We start from the raw sequence: 17,931 nt of genomic DNA, 5'->3' as shown, positions 1-17,931 counted from the left end.
GGTCTTAGTCGACTAAGATTTCTTAGTCAATTAGTCATTTTTTATGCTTTTTTCATGCTGAATGACTTATTTCCAAGATACTTGTGAACACATCTCTGGTGCACACAAAATATAAAGTGGTGCTTTTGTGTGGATCTTTGTGGAGAAACTCAGTTTTACAGATTTGTCGATTAAATCAACTAATCCACGAGTCCACAAAATCATATGAGTGTTAGTTGACTAAGAATTTCTTTGGTCGAGGACAGCCACCACCCAGTTTCATTCCCTTAAGCGTAATTTCTTATTTACTTTTTATTGCAACTTCAGTAACTTTTTGGTTGGTTTATATATTTGGTACCTTCTGTTTATTTTTTTTCATGCTTCACATATATAGATGTTCACAAGTACACTTTAAACAAAATGTATGCATCTGTTCTTTTACTTCTGCTGCTGTTAAAACTTGAATTCCCCTGAGTTGAAACAACAACATTGGTCTTGTTTATCTTGTTTTATCAACATTAAAAGTCCAGTGCATCATTTCCATGGTCTGACAAAATCAGCTCTGAATGACCTTCAAAACATCATAACCATGACCTCTCCCCTCATCCGAACATGGAGCGACTCGCAGATCAACAAACCATCAGGCTGACGGGTCTAACCTATCTGCCATTAGGCCGTTGAGATATCACACTTTGCTTTAATTCGCCATCTTTCGGGGTGTCACACTTTATATTCCTTGGCATGGGTAGTCTACATGCGGATGCATAATTTATCTCAAATTAGCGCCTATTTGAGTAAGCATCAAAGCAAGGCGGCTAAGGTTGGAGGAGAGCTTAAGGAACCGCGGGGAAACCATGGCCAGGATTAATGCGGGAGATTTTTATAAGAAATTACTGGCTTAATGAAGTGGATAAAAAAGCTGTCAGTGTTTTATTGCATCTAAATTGTGTGGAAGTGGTGTTTAGCTGTCTCGCCTACTCCCCACATAATGGGTCGTGACAGTAGCTGTGAGGCTTATTTAACTTAACTGGTGAATAACTTGCATGGCGAAGCTATTCAGAGAGTTGTTTTTATATGCACTAAACCAGTAAAGGGATTTTTTTCCCTCCCCCTTCTCACTCATTATAATGCCATAAGAACAACAGCCAACTCAAGAAAACTGACAAATAACAGCGTTTCATATTAGAGAAGGACTGAAAATACTATTTTTTGCAAAGGTTAAAAAGGTCATTCAGACTGTTAACATATAGAAAACATCCACTTCTTTACAGATAGTATATGAGCTAAAGCCTACGTTACATCAACACTGAATAATCCAATTTATGCCATTGCTATGGTCATACTGCAGGCCCAATAAATGAAATGCGTTCTCTCTGCTGCTCTCTGTGGTTACAGAAGCTGCTGACATTTATAGTTGCACTTTAACAGGCTGTATAATTCACCATGCAGGTGAAGATGATGATGCACGCTTACTGTAAATTTAACAAGTGTGAAAACAGTTATTGGGCTTGGAGAATGGTAAAAAAAATTGAGTAACAATACACTGTGGGGGAACAATGGAGTAGTCCTACAGCGCCATCTCGTGTTTGCTTGTAGGTTTGCATTAGATTGGAGAGCACCAGTTCATTTTGTCTCTCAGTTACTTCCTTACAACTATAGAGATGCACGGATACTATTCCCAATATTGGACATCGGGCCGATACTGACTCCAAAAATAACTGGATTGGGGATCGGTGACAATGGGGGCAGATCTATTCAATTCAGTTCTATGTTTATATACTTTATACATTATATACTGTAATTTTAATTCCTTTTGAAGTTTTGACCAATTTGTTGCTTCATTAAAAAGGATTACACCTGATTTGTAATTCCTGTTAATTTTATAGATGTTTTACCAAGTTGCTGGTGTACAATTTACCATTATTATTTTTTTTTATTATTATTTTTAAAGATGATTTTGACATTTCTGCTTTATTTTGATAGTGAGAAACAGACAGGAAAGGTAGGGGAGAGAATGGAGATGACATGCAGCATAGGGAGTCCCCGGGCCGGACTCAAACTTGGGCCGCTGCTGTAAAGAACGAGCCTTAATGGTATACGTTTGACCTGGTAAGCCACCAGGGCACCCCGTGATTTACAATCAGTAAATTTTACATATGTGTATTTATTTGCTAAATTTTGTTTTACAAAGTTAGGAAAGCAATGTTTAAGTCAAACCTGATGTTTCCTTACAAATAGAAGAATGATCCCAGGCACTTCTACACAGTGAAGCAAACAGCTTATTGATTAGACTCTGGTTTCGGTACTCGGTATCGGCCGATACCCAAAGCCCAGGTATCGCTATCGGGACTGAAAATGACGGATCTGTGTATCTCTACTCTCTACAACAATACTAGAGACTGTTTTCAGATCGTAATGAGATTTGTTTTTTTTTGTTTGCCTTTATATACTGCCGATCCAAATATAACATCGACAAAAACAAAATTTAAATTTTCATTTATTTCACATAGTATAGCATCACAATACATGAAATCAATCATCCATCACAGTTCTGATGTGCAAGTGTTTATTTTCAGGTGACTGAATAACGACTAGGTTGAGAAGATCTCGGGGCCCGTTTCAAGAAGCGCGTTCAGCGAGTTACCGGAATAACTTTGCTGAGTAAAATCCGAGAAAACACTTTCAAATCAGGAACATGAATGTTTTACAGGCATCTTACTCAGCAAATGTTATCAAGATAACATGTTAGTCCTGCTTCTTTAGATGCAGCCAGAGTTCCCACATCTCACTCCTGATACAAACAAACAGGCATGAACATATTGTGTGTCACTGTAATGGCGAAAGTAATGACATTTGGTCTTTTTCCCCTCCTGGTTTATCTGTTTAATAGTCTTGGTTAGTTTCATTCTCACTTTCTCATCTTTGAATGCAATGAGCAGTGTTACGGTTGACAACAATACAAGTTGACACAACACACCGACGGATGCATGCTTGGAATGGGTTTGCTTTTGTGAATCCTGCTGAACGGAGCCAAACTTAATACAAAACATGGGTTGATCATTTTAGGCAGGACTGAAGCTGTAGGTGGAAAGACATGCAAGTTTAAACCAGCTCATATCATCATCATCCCAAAATGTCTGAGACAGCCAGTGTGAACCTCTCCATCAGTCCTGCATCTCAACCCAATACAGTTCTTTCTTAGGATGGCAACAAATAAGGTTTTAATCGTGACATATTTTCATTACTGTTTCTGAGTTTATTTAATGATTTTGGCAGTGCTTTTGCAAAGACCGTTTCCAAATTTCAAACCAAACTTATTTTTTTTTACAACCTATCACAAAGTCAATCAAAAGATTTTCAGTGGAGCACACACAGAGAGATTACTTTCACTGATTGAAAGGAGTTTAATTATGCTAAGCTGCTGTTATTGAGAAGAAGGACATAAACTCTTTTTGTAAAGGTCCCAGTCTGGGATCTAATCAAAACCGTTTCATTCACACACACACACACACACACACACATACATACATACATACATACATACAAGACCAAGGTAGATGGACAGCACAATCCCTTTTCAGTCTGCTCACAAAACCTTGTTTTCCCTTCACAAGTGAAACCAAAAAGCGAGTTTTGGGCAGCATTCAGGTAGCGTGAGGTGAGTGGTGGTGAGAGAAAGCTTGCACTGCAGACAAGCTTCATCTACATAAGGCCATCTCTGAAACATGTGTGGGTTAGGACTAGCAGGTCACATCCACCATCTTTATTTTATTTATATTTTTTTTAAATCAGCACAGAAGTGGTCGGGGGTGGGTTCATCACGAGACAGATTCCTGCAGACTGACATCACCGTTTGTCCGAGAGGTTACAACAAGGGTTTGTTTTTCCCTCCTCACATTGTTCGTTTGGAGGGACCAGCAGCAAATTATCACAGCCTTTTGACTGCTTTAGAAAATCCAAAGAAAGATCCTGAACCTTTTTCCTGTCCAGGTGCAGTTGTACTCTCTTTGACGTCCTCACAGACGACGAGGTGCCTTGCATTCACCTGAAACGAATGCTTGAGTTTCCCTTCCGTCTGAGCTTTGAGAAAGCCTGACCCCGCTGTGCTCCAGTGTCGTCTGACAGTACTTTGGGGTGCTGGGAGCAAAGGGATTGTGATTGGCGCCGCCAGTGAGCTCCAGTTTAGTCGTCTTTCCTCTACAGGCTCTCTGGCCCTTCTCCACCTTTCCTTTCCTCTTCCTCTCTTTTTGAGTCTTTTTTATTTTGCATCAGTGTCTAGACAGTGTTGCGCGGTGTGCCGTTCAGTGCGACGGCCTTGGTGCAGGGCGAGCCCACCGCCTGGAGGCCCGCTGGACGCCCGGTGGAAACTCCCACCTCAAATACTTCATGGATGGCCTTCCGGAAACAGTGGAAGTTGTAGTCTATTAATCCTAAAGAGGCAGCAAAGATACACAGATTTTGTTATGACATAATGCGTCATGCTTTGCAACAATATCTGCACAAAGAAAGTGAGTGAAAAGTCTGAATGTTCTTGTGTTTTGCATTACTTGTGTGGGATGGAAATAAAGTGGTTCAGCACATAGATCAAAAGGTCATAAGTGTCATTTTGTCCCGTCTATTACCAACTAGAATGACCGCCTTGCAGATGTATACCTCCGCCAACAAGTCAAGATGCAATTTACAGCCATGTCTGTCCAAAATGTCATCACTACATCACTTTATCCTGTGAAGCCAAGTTCACACTACATGACTTTCAAAGTGGTCAGATCGTTGTACTGTTCACACTACACAATTGTAATCAGGAGTCTTTAAGTCGTTGTGGTTTTCAAATTACATGACTGTCCGGAGACAAGGTGTCACACACTACAAGATTTTTTACCAGGATGAATCCCGGATGAGGTCTCCAAACTACGATTTGTCACGAAAATACGTGCGAGAAATACACGGTAACTGCACTGCACTGCTTTCATACGGCGGTTACAGCTGATAACGCCGTCCCGACCAACGGCGGAAGCGTAGCACCCACCCTCCGGTCCCCCCCCCCCAGGTTAACACTTTCATCTCTGTCAGCACTTTCGTCATTGTTTGCACTGTTTAGCGCTGTTAGCTGCAAGCCGCTGGCTCATTGTCGCCATGTTGAGAGCTGTTGAGAGGCAATAATAATGCTCACAACCCCGTATTTAACACCTTTAAAGAGGCACTCCACCGATTTAACAGATGATCAGTTTATTCTTCATGAGGAATAATACTAAGATTGTGTCATTTCTTCTGTGGTTTTTGAAGGAGCTTTTTAAAGTCTAAAAAAATAACCCTGACATGTCATCAGGGTCTCGCAGCAAAGAGGGTCAAACAAAATATGTTATTGAGTTTCATTAAAAGAAATATAGGATCCAGTGTTTTTAGAGCTTGACCCAAACTAGGGGCTAAAACTCAGGATATCTCGGCCTCTGCTGCATCCATTCTTTTGAAAATCTGTCTCTTGTAAGTCCCCGAACTTCAATGCAATACCTCATTTTTTGACCTTTAATGTACTTATATGCATGCCATTACAATGTATAGGTGTCCTTGTTCCTTGCTTCATACTCTCTGTCTACATGTAGCTACACATTCACTGCAATGCAAGAATAACGTGGAAGAAAAAAGCCACATCACCATGAGCCTAATTAAGCCAAATGAGCTTCAGGGGATCACAGATCTCTCTGACAGTTTACCTTTGCGCTCGAAGCTTTCTTCTCGCAGGATGCAGACAAGGGCCAGGAACTTGGTGACCTCTTTCAGGTACAGCACAGTGGTGTTGTTGAGCTTGATGATGGCCATGGACTCCTTGTCGTAGGCGCTGCCGCTGCCGTCCTCCCTCAGACTGGTGTGGCACAACACAACACCACAACGTTCAGGGGGGGAATGTGAAACAAGTTGCAGTTTGTGGATGTGGATTAATTAAGCAAATAAATGCATAAATTAAGTTATGCTTCAATGAAAGCATCTACAAAACAACACAGGGGTGAACTCTTAAATCATAATATCTTAAACCATAAGAAATGTATGTTTTCTTCTGTATTTAATATGTAAATTTATACAGAAAGTTAATTCAAACTCCGCTCTATAGAAACTCTTCCCTATGTTCTCAATTCACTTATTATTATAAAGTTGAAATCTGAAAACTGAATCTGAATGACAGGAAGAGCTGAAAACAACTCTGACCTCCATTAGTAAGTTACAAATCAATAAAAACACACTCACCCGTAGATGCAGGAGACGTCAATGACCACGTCGATCATATCGCAGCACAGTTCGTAGGACTGCATGTCTACAGGAGAGCTGTCTGTGGCGATGTAGATTTTACTGACCACATCGAACAGAAAGGCTTTCTCTATCCCTGAATTCTGTCAAGGACAAATATGAGGCGAAGATGACAGAGAGGAAGAGACAGAGACAAGAAAGGAGGCGTTAGGAAATTATAATATGGTAAAGACACTAGATATTAAGACAGTAGGGGTGGGCGACATGATGACAAATGCTTTGAGACAATACTAATTTGGCAACTGTCAGATATTATACTGGGGCAACAACTAACGGTTTTCCCTTTATTAATCATTTGATCTATAAAATGTCAGACAATAGCAGGGTTCAACAATAAGGATTGCCCGCTTGCCCGGGGCAAGTAAAATGCCACGTCAGGCTAGCAAATCTAGCAACTCGATCAACTCGCTTGCCCGATCAGGCAAGCGGTAAGAAAGAATTAAACATGTCATTTTTTCCCCAGAGCTGATGATGAAAGTAGCTAAAGAGTGAGCCATCTCTCTTCCTTCTCATCTCTGTCGAGAGTTGCACATGCTCTTTACAGATCGAGCGCTCACGAGAATATGGCAGTGGGTCAAAGTTTATGAGCTGTTTATGAGTTAAAGCTAATGATCTTGGAACAGGAGATTAGTTGGGTTGCATTAGAGGATGTTGGTGAAACTCCAGATTCATTTACTTAAATAAAGATTAACCATGACAATTAATTAATTAAAGTCTTTGTTGTTATTTGATAACCGCTAATAAATAAAACTATTTGTATACTGACAAGTAAAAATTGACTTGTGGGTCAGAAATCGACTTGCCCGACTGGGAAAGTGAAAAAAAAACATTAATGTTGAACCCTGTAATAATAAAATCACATTTTCTGAAGTGAAAAGTCCAAAACCCAAAGATACGCAGCTTCCAATCACAGAAGACTAAATTAACCAGCAAATATTTACATGCAAGAATTTGGACCTGGTGAATTTTCAGTGTTTCTAAAAAAAAAAAGGAATATTTTTTTTAATTATTTGAATGATTAATCTATTATGTAAATTTTTGCTGACTGATATCCTGACTAACGCCTAATTGATGGATTGTTTCAGCCCTTGATTCTGTATGCTTTTATGCTGTGGTAGTGACACCCTTTAATATTTTTGGGTGTACAGTATTTATGTTTAGATTTGTATAGAGCTATAACTATTAATTGATTAATTGATTAGTTGTCAACTATTAAATTAATCTTCTTAAATGTGAATATTTTCTGGTTCCTTTACTCCTCTATGACAGTAAACTGAATATATTTCAGTTGTGGACAAAACGAGACATTTGAGGACGTCGTCTTGAGCTTTGGGAAACACTGATTGACATTTTTCAGTTTTCTGACATTTTATAGCCCAAACAACTAATCAATTAATCGAGTAAATAATCTACAGATTAATCGGCAATGAGAATAACAGCCCTAGATTTGTATATGGTTTTGCATTAATGTGATGAAGTACATTAATTTGTCAAGTATTGACTTTACTCGATTAGACAAAAAGAGATCTGTTTGAATATTTTATCCAAAATGTGTCATTGATTTTCCAGTATTTATAAATACACATATTGAAAGGTAAATACACTGATACTGTGATTTAAATTCCATAATACCATGACAGAGAATTGTATCCATATGACTCACCACTATAAGACAGCGAAAAACAAAAAGCACCAGGCTTCACTTTTATTCAGTTCCACAAAGCTTCTAAATGGGTTTTACTTAATGTTTTAAATGCAACTTTAATCATTCAGTCATGACATGATGTGTGCCAACAGACGACATAATACGCAAAATCAAACGTTTCAAAGCTGAATCTTGCAAGTCATTCCAAAGGCAGAAGGCACTGAGTTCAATTAAATGCTCTTTGAAGTGATTTTCAGTACTTACTTGTGAAATATAACATCCGAAGAGAGAGCAGGAGCTTAACACTTTACCATTTTCAAGGAGATATTTTTGTCTGACACCGAGGACTTTTCTTAGTCTACCAGAATAGTAAGTACATTTGGGTATAATCATGTGAAGCAGGACTTCTTGTTTGGGTGTTACCAACAGCAATATAACTCAAAATGTATCACTGAGAATGTGTGTGAGTTCCGGTGCAACACCCACAGACCGGCATAACAATGAGGGACTGTGAGGGCATTGGAGGAAACTGCTCACCATAAAGTGGCATCAGAGCTGGCAGTGACTCATTTAATGCAGGCTGTCACACATAAATCACGTTGGTCAATGACAAAACTCACACGAAGCTTCATTTACAAAGTGTTGTGCGATGTTTTACTTACAGAAATGAAGATGTTTAGGAGGTTCTCCAGAGTGGGGAGCTGCGGGATGAGCTTCTGCACCACTTTGCTGAAGGCCTCGAAGATGGAGTGGTCGTAAATACTCGTCAAGTAAAAGCTGAATGAGAAACAAACATAACAGGAAGTGAATAAGCAGTTTACGAGTAGGAAACGCTTCTCACTTCCTCAAAACAAATATGAAGGCAGGTAAAAATAACAGAGTCACAAGATCACATTAGTCATCATATGGCAAAGCTGGACACACATGACTTATGGACTTTACCTAGATATATAAATAAAAAGGTCAGATCCTGAGGAAGCCAGCGACTTGAGCCAAATGGAACAGTCTGCATACATTTGGCAGAAGCTCAACTTTACAATGCATTACAGTGGAGAAAGCACCAGAGAGCCACAAGGCAGAGCAGGAGAAAAAGCTTTCTCAGCGCGGCTATATATCCAGGACTGCTCCGGCTGTCTAACCGGAATAAACAACAATCTCACCCCACATAAAACACAGTGCGGCGTGTGCCAACAGACCAAACATCAGCAGTAAAGCTGCTGCAGAGCTGACCGGGATCAGCCTGTTTAATGGTGTCCACAGTGTGTCAGGGTAAAGGCTGCAATTATTGATTATTTCTATTTTTGCTTGGGGCTGTAACAAACGATTATTTTTGAGTAATCTGTTTTTACTCACGAAACATTTTCTATAAAATGTCAACGGTGAAAAATGACATTGATGATATTTTTTTGTATATATATATATATATATAATAGTGTGTATCTTTTTTATGCTGCTCTTTTAACTGCCGTTCTTTGCCTTTTTTTTTTTTTTTTATTTACATAAAGCTGACTCAGAGATACACACACAATTTCCAATGTACCTGTACTGTCCTGTACTTTTGCAAATGGCAATAAATCAAGCTCTACACCTAATCTAATTCACATTGTCTCGCTGTCTTGTGGTCTTATCTGACCAACAATTCAAAACCCTAAAATATTGAATTTACAATTACAAACAAGAGAAAAGAAGAAAACTTGTCACGATCACATTTGAGAGGCTGAACCAAGGAATTTGTGGCATTTTGGATTGATAAAAAAAAAAAACTTGATTGACTACATCCATTATAAAAATTGTTGTCAACAAATTTTCAACTAATAGGTCATTCTTTCAGCTCTACTATGGATTCATTTATTGAAAACTCAATTTGAGGTATATGCAAAAATATGCAAAAAGAGATTTACAGAGTAAAATGGTGAAAAGCAAACAAATCCTCACATTTAACTAGTAAATAATTACAAAAATATTTTACTTTTATTTATTTATTTAACCTTTATTTAACCAGGAAAGTCAATTAAGGACAAATTCTTATTTACCATGGCGGCCAGGCAAAAGGCAAAGCCTCGAGGGAAGGGGTTGTGTCTTTTGTCTTTTTAAAAATGTCTTTTATTCAGTCTTTTTAACAGTACTGTCAGGAATTAACTTTCTGTCTATTGACTAAGCTGTTAATCAAGTAGTCATTTCAGCTCTACTGAGGCCTTTTGAAGGGCTATTTCCTCAGGTTATATGACGCAGTAATATTTTCCTTAGTGATGGCGTGATCTACCGTACAGTGACATTAAGGAATATGACCCAAACGATACATGTAATCTTAAATATGTCCGATCTTGGGGACTTGAGTCATAAGAGCTGTGATATCTGAAGCATGGGTCATTGTTTCTTCATTAGGAGGTCAAAGAGGAATCTCACAGTAACACTTAGAGTATGCAGTACAAATCAACACTACTGAAGTCACACAACTAACCAACCAATAAGCTTCAGCACTGAACTACTGCGTCACACACACATAACTTCAAACGCATGTCAGTTACAGTATGTGCTCTCGAGTTCCAGCTATATTAAAGCATGTCCCTATCTAAATCACAATTAGGTTTTTTTTCCCCCATTGCTATCATGTTGTCTCACATGTTACCACGGATGCACACGAGCCATCATATTTATGGCATTTACCAGAACTCTGCTGCTAAAGGAAGTTTCACATCACGTTCGAACCATCTTGATAAAAATCCTGCTCTGAGATTAAATTCAAAATGCCTCTGATAACGATGATGTTGAACTACAACTACAACCGAGTCTGCTCAACTCAGGTGGAAAAAACTGTTTGTGACTGCAGCCATATTTTCACTTTCAAAATTAACAAATTTGCTGCAGTGGGAGGTGTGATTGACTCTCTGGCTGTTAACACCTGAAGGCATTGTGTTGGCACAAAGTTGTTTTAATACTGAGAATTGCTAGGAAAAAGTCTAAATTAATGCATTTAACTTCGCAATACCCAAACATCATAAGATGAGCTACATTAGGGAATGAACTTCTCATTATGGAAATTGTAAGAAAGAAGTTATACATAGACACACGTTGTTGTAACATGCAGATAAAACATCCGACACAATTTCAGCACCGTCTTTACAAAACACAGTCTGTAAGTATGAAGATCCCTTTTGGGTTTTAATCTCAATGTGACTTCCTAGTAAATAAAGGTGATGATCATGACATAATGCCTTTTATGCCTCACTCAGAGGCCATCCTTACTATAATAACACTACTTTAGGAGCAATGAAGTCAGACGGCGGCTGGTGGTACTACGGTTTAGCACTCTGCGGCTCACATTACCGCAGTTTCACAAGCGTGTCGGAGAACTACGGTGGCCTTCAGGTAACGTAGAAATGTGAAAGGCTCTCTCTAGAGCCAGAGTTTGGTTTGTCTGTTCTGTGCTACTGTAGAAACATGGAGGAGCAACATGTCGGACTGCGTGAAGAGATATGAAGGGCTCATTTTGAGCTAACGAAAACACAACTATTCTGAGCTGATTATATACTAGTGTAAACATAGTTATGAATATTATACTCCATTTCTTAAGATAGATCGCCCAAAATGTTACACACTGTTCCTTTAAAGATAATTAACCCATTAAAACCCCACTGGATTATAGGAAAAATCACAAAGCTAAAAACAGGGCCATTTTTCTAGGTCATGAAAAGTTGAAATTCTGTTGATGTATAATGTTCACAGGACATCGACGCAGTGTTGAGTCACGGTTTCACATTGTAGAGTAACTCTTTAACTCTGACACAGAGTCTTTAATAGATCTAATTCTTTGTTGCAGTGGGTCTGTGCATGTGTGTGTGTTTTAAGGCGCTAATTTAAAATGAATAGTAACATGCAGGTAGGACAACCTGTTGTCAAATGTGCCAATATGCTTTGGTGTATTTACATAATGAATTAAGTCATTATTTATTACAGGTGTTCTAGCCCACATTTGTTTTCATTAAATGTTATAATAGTTTTATATTGAGGGAGTCTGGTGTTGCTAGGAGGAAGAGAACGGTCTATTTGCATGGCTTTTATAGTCATGCAGTAATGAGAAATGATATTGAAACTAACAATAAACATGAACAGATAACAGGTCTGTCAGTGTGTATTAGTGTGTGTGTGTGTGTGTGTGTGTGTGTGTGTGTGTGAGAGACACCATAAATTGAAATGACTCTCTAACCCAACATGTGACCGCACAGATAACAGGGATGAAATCATTTCCTCTTCAGCCTTGTTCAGATGTAGAAGTGAAATAATGAAATGTTAAATGAAGCGTACCTGAGATGCAGCTTTTCTAAGCTCGCGTCTGCCAGATCGTCATTGGCTCTCTGATGGATGTCTCTCTGGGTTTCGATCTTGTGGTCGTCTGAGAGGCCGTCCACTTTGTGGATGAACACCTCGAAGTTGATCTCTGGATTGACTCGGTAGGCCCGCGACACGGTGAGGTGGAGCCTGCCCAGGGCCTCCACATAATCATCCTGAGAGGAAGAAAGTAACATATCAATACACATATTCAGTACGCACATCTTTTCAGAGAGTGAATCATGAATCAAACTGCTAATAAATGCATTACAAAAATCAAAACTTCAAGTATCTACAGTCCTTATTTTAGATCACAATCATCTTCTATGACTGCATCAATGCACACAATCACCATATAATGAATCACCTTTATTTCTGCTATACTATCAGCTGAGTTAAAGCATTTGAGAACACAAGGAAGCTTCTTTTAACGTTTAGATACCCTAAAATTTACAATGAAATCTCTCAAAATTGCATGCGACTATCTTGTGCCTGGATAAACTTTGAAAACGGGCATTTTAAATATTTTAGTGCAGCTAAAGTCTATACTTTATATACTATACTATCTATTTATTTAACCTTGATTCAGCCATCGAGTACCTGGTGCTCCTTTTTAATGTAGCCTCTATTGCGTATTGTATTTTTATGTGAATATGTTTTAATGTGTCCCGTCTAGATGTGATAAATTGTAGATTTTGCACAAGCAAACCAAAGACAAATTTCTACCTTTTGCATGCAAAAAGTAGACAAAGTATTTTCTATTCTATTTACAGCTAATTCCCATCAGTAAAATGAACAGGAAAATCACAACACACATGAATCATCTTTTTCCGGGTGTATGTTCTCATCAGCTTTAAACCAGGTATGAGGAAATGGACTGCTGCATTGTCTTCCAAAACATCGAGACAAAAACAAGTCTCCTATAATATCCCTGTGTGACCGACTGCTGAAACTAATTGAATCTGATGCACCTCCTTGAGTACAAATAAACCCTGCAATCAGATCAGCTGTGGCTAACGTCGTAGCCGAGATTACTTCTTGAAAGCACTTAAGAGCACCCGCATAAAAGCCATGCCGTGTAATTGTCTTTTATCCTGGCTACTCTGGCTGTCCATCGCTTATTCTCGAGGGCTTCAACTTGACAATACATCGAGAGTGAGCACTAAAAAAAAGTTTTGTTTTCTTTATGTGTGCAGTTTCACCTTGACACAACGGAAAATATGCATGAAAGGGAGTCAGAATATTGTCAGATTTTGTATTTGTAAAATTAAGTATCCAGTTTGTCAGCGTATTTGAAACATGAAACTGTTTTTTTTCATGTTCTGAGCAGGTTAAAACGCCACCGAAAGTGTTTCTATGAGACAACACATTCTCCACGTCCTGTGTTTATAACCACTTCAAAATGAACCACTTCTTTTTCTGTTCTTCACCTGAGCATCGATGACGAATATCAGAGCCCCGGTTCCTCTGAAGATCATCTCGTAGTCGAAGGTGGGGTCGAAGAAGTCAACCTGACCCGGGAAGTCCCAAATCTGGAAGTTGACAAAGGAGCTGCTGGAGATGTCGTCCTTGTAGATCTTGTTGGTGCTCTCCAGGAACAAGGTCTCGTTGGGAGACATTTTGTGGAACACCACCTGAAACCAGAGTTGAGTTCATGTTTAGGTAGAGTAAATGCAGATGAGTTGTCTTGGTGATTATGGAATTTGACATATTACTTTAATATTTTGTTTTTCATAATTTGCCACTGTGAGATTTGTGTCAAAATGAATTTGGCATCTACCTACAGTCATACAACTGGTGCTCGATTTAGTCACAGCCAAGAGGATTTTAATGGACTGGAAATCCTCCTCACAGACTTTTAGAAGAAGTGTTTTTAGGTTCTTACAGTGTGCCTGTATCAAAATAATGTAGTTTTCATGGGAGATACTGTTTTCTGGTTTATGCTATGATTCAAGACATCATTCGGACGTCACATGCAATAGCGAGAGGGAAAAGGGCACAACATTGCAGACTCACTCTGATGCAACACATCACTCATTCAGCATTTTTTTCAGCTGTGCATGCTTTCAAACAGCTGACAGTAAGAGTGCAGCTGTATAAAGTGAAGTGTGCTTAAAGGTTGATCAGAGTCTTTGGTCTACTGAATGCAGTTACAGGTAGAAAATACGTTGCAGTGGGTGATGGTGGAGCACCTGGGAGTGTTCTCACCACCACTGGCATTCGGAATCAGTGTGTGGGCCAACTGAGGTCACAGGCCAATGAACCAGCAAAAAGCCAAATCACATGTTTTTCAGCCCATACTGGAGACTTACACGGAGAACATTAATCTGAGACTTGACGGTGTGTGGATTATAGCAAACCAGTACACACTTCAGCACAGTGTTTAGGATAGGCTCCTGGCGAGTCACGCTATATCCAGCCTGATTCTACTTCCCCCTTGGATTTTAACATAAATAATAAAATATAGACGCCACAACTGCATCTCATCTATTATTTAACCACAGTGCCCGTCTGAAAGCGGTACACTTGAAGAACTGAGACAACCTTGCTGTAGGAGTTAGCTGGATCACGCAAAAGAGAAAGGCAAAGTAGGCAACAACTCCAAGGGGGCCCGCGAGCCCCAGGTTCAATGCATGTCTATTCTAGGTGTGTAACGATAAATCAATCTGGATCGATATATTGTTTCAATGATCAATGATCCAACATCGTAGACGCAAAGTGAAAACATTTGTACAAATCGTCATGTTTAATAATAATAATTCCCATGGTACGTCTGTGTCACCATTTCCATCAAAGCGCACCTCCTTCCTACAGAGCCCAGTAATAAAACTCTCAAATATATATTTTAGTTGCTTTTTGTGAGTTGATATTCATGTAAATGTAACTGATTGTGTTAAATAGACATATGATATTGTGTCATATCGATCACAGGACCCTGAATTGAAATTGTATCGTGGCAGACTTTGTAATATCAGCAAATATCGTTCGTTTTCAAAGAATCAATATAATATTGTATCGTGATGAAACTTGTGATTTACACCCCTAGTCTATTGGTTGTAGTAATTTGATTAATTGCAAATTTGTTAAGGCATTTACACAACTAAAGTACAATAAGGCTAATTTTGTGGATCTTGTAGGTATCCTGTGTCAAAATCTTACTTTAAAGCTTTATTATTTGACTTTATATTGTGCTCACATGATGCATATTCCCAATTTACGTTGTAGTTTAAGTAAATTTCCACAAACAATCACAATTTAAATATGATTCCAGTGTAGAAGTCAGGTTTTTGCTGCAGTTGTTTTATAGCATAGGTGGACCATCTCACCTGAAACAAAGAACATCACTTACTAACATTATAATAAAAACATATTAGTTTAAGAAATAGGCTAGGACGTGCAGCTATAGGGGAAAAAAAAAAAGAGGTGCTGAAAGCCTTATGAAAAGTGTAAGTCGATCATAAGACGAGCTGCGTCAGGATCTGGGTGGCTTACCACCACAGACAGCTATAACATTTCCTATGGTAGTTCTGGTTGCTCTGGTCTTTAATGGGAACTGGTAGGCTACAGGGCACACATATTACACATTAATCCATTTAAACACATAGCTAAAGAGCATGTTGCAGGTGCAATGACTGGTGCACTGATATTAAAACATAAGTGTTATGACTTTGCAGACTGGGAAGGTGTGGTCGGGTTGCAAGTCATGTGAGAGCAACACACAGTCCTGAGATATATTAGGTGTGTTGGACAACATGTTAACCAAACAGTCACATGTCCATATAACAGTTTAAAGAGATGCACCCAGCTTCACCTGGTTAATAATTCACTGCTACACTAACATCAGCCAACACTGAATGGTAACTAAGGAACTTGTAGGCTACAGGGCACATATATTACACATGAAATCCAGCCATGATTTAAACATATAGTTAAATAGCATGTTGACCAAACTGCAGGTGCAATGACAGCTACAGGATATAGATATGATAAGATATATTAGATGTGTTGGACAACTTGTTAACCAAACATGTCACATGCTTTTATGTCCATATAACAGTAAAGACATGCACCCAGCTTCTCCTGCAGGTGCAATGACTAGTGCACTGATTTAAAAACAAAAAAGTGTTATGACTTTGCAGACTGGGAAGGTGTGGTCGGGTTGCAAGTCATGTGAGAGACCTCAGACCTGCCCCATTGCCCTCAGGACTAAGATATATTAGGTGTGTTGGGCAAACTTGTTAACCAGTCACATGCTTGTATGTCCATAATAACAGTAAAGAGATGCACCCAGCTTCACCTGGTTAATAATGCACTGCTACAGCTACACTAACACTGAATAATAACTACTCATTATCTGCAGGGAGGAGGTTTTAATATCAGATCTCCCCTCTCATGTAGCTGGACATGCTGCATCACTTACGACATGCTAACCTAACTTGCTACATGCTAACCTACCTAACATGCTAGCTATGTTGAATAACGTGAGTGTTATAACACGTCTTCTTTACCTTCTGTATGGAGGATTTGCCACTTCTCCTCAAGCCCATGAGCAGGATCCTCGGCTTGCTGTCGGACGCCGACGGGCTGTCCTCGATGTCGGCCTCCTCTTCTTCACCGTAGCCGAAGTCTTTAGGGAAAGAGTCCGCCACTCCGTAGCTGTCAGCCAGCTGCTCCACCTCGTACTGGATCGACATTTTGACCCTAAACAACGGACCTCCCGTCTCCTTATTGTCGCTCACCACGCCCGTGTTTTCTCGATCTGTCTCCACACTAAACCACCGTCACACTATGATAAATAGTTTGTCAATAAAGCCACTTGGAAACACGGAGGAGCGTGATCCCACCACACATTTCCTCAGGATTTCCTCTCCCTTGAAAAAAATAGTCACCGTTTGTCCCCGCCCCCTTCACTCTGATTGGCTGTCTGAATTAAAACACGACACATGATTGGTCCGCACCGCCTGTCACTCAACTGGAGGTTTTTGTCGCTGTCACCTGACTAGTACTCAGACCTGTTTTGTGACCTATCACCCGATTATAGAAGCAAAATACACACTGTTAAACACAGCTGTTTGAAGCCGTTTCAGTTTCTAATGTTAATACAGCTTTTATATATTTTTTATTTGCTGTAAAACAAGTGAAAAAATTGATGAAGGTTGTTAAAAAACGAGCTAAATAGAAAGGAGAGCAGCGCTGTGGTGTTCTGCGGTGTCACCGCTAGATGGCGGCAGAAATCCACTAAGGTGGAGACGTTCAAGGTCTTTCTAAAATGTCTGAAGTATGCATACTAGTATGGATAGTATGCAAGTTTTCATTACATGATAGCATGTGATTTTAAGATACACTTGAGTTATAGAGTGTTATATCTTCTATACATGATTATAGCCATGATAGCACTCATAGCAAACAATAAAGCCAATGACGATTTTTTGCGCTGGGCAATTCTTGTGTTTGTTCTTATTTTTACGAGGAACACCTGAAGGCAGCATCCGGAGGTTTTATGTGTTGTAACCTATAACCCGATTAAAGAAGCTCTTAAACACAGCCGTTTGAAGCCGTTTGAGTTTCTAATGATAACACAACGTTTATAAATTGTTTATTTGCTGTAAAACAAATGAAAAAATTGATAAAGGTTGTTAAAAATGAAATAGAAATTGAGTGAGTTCTGCGGTGTCACC

General features: G+C 39.2%; 1 protein-coding gene across 1 annotated transcript; it reads right to left on the bottom strand.

Moving 5' to 3' along the window:
- Positions 1-2,459: 2,459 nt before the first annotated feature.
- On the bottom strand, positions 2,460-17,488 carry rragca (Ras-related GTP binding Ca). Its single transcript, XM_074653052.1, has 7 exons — positions 16,762-17,488; positions 13,684-13,887; positions 12,230-12,429; positions 8,587-8,701; positions 6,220-6,362; positions 5,691-5,839; positions 2,460-4,409 (listed from the first exon to the last, which is right to left on the bottom strand). Exons 1-7 carry the CDS (start codon positions 16,945-16,947, stop codon positions 4,255-4,257), a joined length of 1,152 nt encoding a protein of 383 aa, XP_074509153.1. The 5' UTR covers positions 16,948-17,488; the 3' UTR covers positions 2,460-4,254.
- Between the last annotated feature and the right edge of the window lie 443 nt (positions 17,489-17,931).

This window comes from Sebastes fasciatus, chromosome 12, assembly GCF_043250625.1.
Source record: "Sebastes fasciatus isolate fSebFas1 chromosome 12, fSebFas1.pri, whole genome shotgun sequence".
In the NCBI taxonomy this organism is placed as follows: Eukaryota; Metazoa; Chordata; class Actinopteri; order Perciformes; family Sebastidae; genus Sebastes; species Sebastes fasciatus.
The sequence above is the reverse complement of the archived record's forward strand: the minus strand, read 5'-3'. Positions and strand labels throughout refer to the sequence as shown.

Coding starts and splice junctions, on each gene's coding strand:
- rragca (XM_074653052.1), bottom strand. CDS start 16,947: ATGTCGATCCAGTACGAGGTGGAGCAGCTGGCTGACAGCTACGGAGTG. Junction 6,363..8,586: donor TCCTAAACATCTTCATTTCT/GTAAGTAAAACA, acceptor TGTCCTTGACAG/AATTCAGGGATAGAGAAAGC. Junction 5,840..6,219: donor GACGTCTCCTGCATCTACGG/GTGAGTGTGTTT, acceptor GTGCCACACCAG/TCTGAGGGAGGACGGCAGCG.